General features: G+C 61.3%; 1 protein-coding gene across 1 annotated transcript in view; it reads right to left on the bottom strand.

The window, feature by feature from the left end:
* The window catches only part of LOC103608516 (patatin-like phospholipase domain-containing protein 7), a 27716-nt gene extending 27087 nt beyond the window's left edge, over positions 1–629 (bottom strand). Inside the window, 1 exon segment of the mRNA XM_008592942.1 lies at positions 492–629. Within this exon segment, the coding sequence (XP_008591164.1) occupies positions 492–561 (70 nt within the window). The 5' untranslated portion in view covers positions 562–629.
* Positions 630–1285: the final 656 nt, after the last annotated feature.

The raw sequence follows: 1285 nt of genomic DNA, 5'->3' as shown, positions 1-1285 counted from the left end.
GGGAGAGGGGGGTTCTATGCACAGAGGGACAAGAACAGGCTCCTGGGGAGAGGGGGGTTCTGTGCACAGAGGGACAGGAACAGGCTCCTGGGGAGAGTGGGGGTTCTGTGCACAGAGGGACAAGAACAGGCTCCTGGGGAGGGAGGGAGGGGCCCCTGGGGACCCTGGAGTGTCCGCAGCTACAGGAGAGCTCTTCACCTCAGGACAGCCCGCAGAGAGGCCACAGGAGGGTCGCTGACATGTCTCCAGGCTGCTCCTTGCAGCACAGTGCCCCTTCCAGACACTTGAGACCCTGACATTCCCAGAGTGTGGGCTCAATGTGGAAAGCCCCCTCGGAGCTGAGCCTCCCCCAGGCTCACAGTCCCTCACTCCAGGGCAACTGAACAGGAGTGGTCACTTTTTAAAATCCCAGACACTGTGTGCCACAAAGGTTGGCCTGAAAGGGTGGGGGAAGGAGGCAGTGGCGGGTGTAGGCGCTGTGGCAGGCTTACCAATGGCACTGAGGGCGTGTTCGAGCTCCAGGGCGAAGGCAGTGAGGGGCTCGTCCTCGGACACTGGCATCACCGCCACCGTTGACAGGTTGCCAGCTGGGTTCCCTATGTCCCATTTGCTGCCCTCCGTATGCAGCCCAAACGGGTGACCTGCAGAGCACAGGGCCAAGGATCAGGCAGGGTGGCTGGGCTGTGGAGGGTACAGCCGGGTGTTTGCAGACGACATCTCGGCACAGTGACTGTAAGAACACACCCGCATGCCCTTGGATTCCACACACCAGCACTGGTGAGCTCCGGGTGCTGACCAAGGGAGTGGACTCATCCTGACCCACTGAGCCGTGGTGACTCAGGGAGCAAACAAAATGTAGAAAAGAACATGAGGCCCAGAGTGAGCTCAAACGGGAAGACATTCTGCCAGAGGAGAGGATTCCTCCCCTGAACCAGTCCTCTGCAGTCCTTCCACCACTCACTAGAGGACAGCGAACACAAGCACTTGGAAGACCAATGGACGTGCTCTTATTCTCTTACGTGCGTGGGATTTCCAGAAACCAAGGGAGGCACAGACCCACCCACAGGGAGGCTGGGAGCGGTCGGGGGCAGACCTGGGGAGACACCAGCAGACCCAAGCCTGTGAGGGGAAGTCAAGGCGGGAGAGCTTTCCTCTGCCCGAGACCACGGGCCTCCTAGGGTGCCACCAACGGGCACACCCAGACGGCTGGGAGCTCCTCCTGGAGCCCTCACCTGGGCCGTGGGCCACAGTCCTGCCAGCCAGGGTCTCCTCTGGCCTGTGCACG

The sequence above is a fragment of the Galeopterus variegatus genome, unplaced genomic scaffold (genome assembly GCF_000696425.1).
Source record: "Galeopterus variegatus unplaced genomic scaffold, G_variegatus-3.0.2 Scaffold8518, whole genome shotgun sequence".
In the NCBI taxonomy this organism is placed as follows: Eukaryota; Metazoa; Chordata; class Mammalia; order Dermoptera; family Cynocephalidae; genus Galeopterus; species Galeopterus variegatus.
The sequence above is the reverse complement of the archived record's forward strand: the minus strand, read 5'-3'. Positions and strand labels throughout refer to the sequence as shown.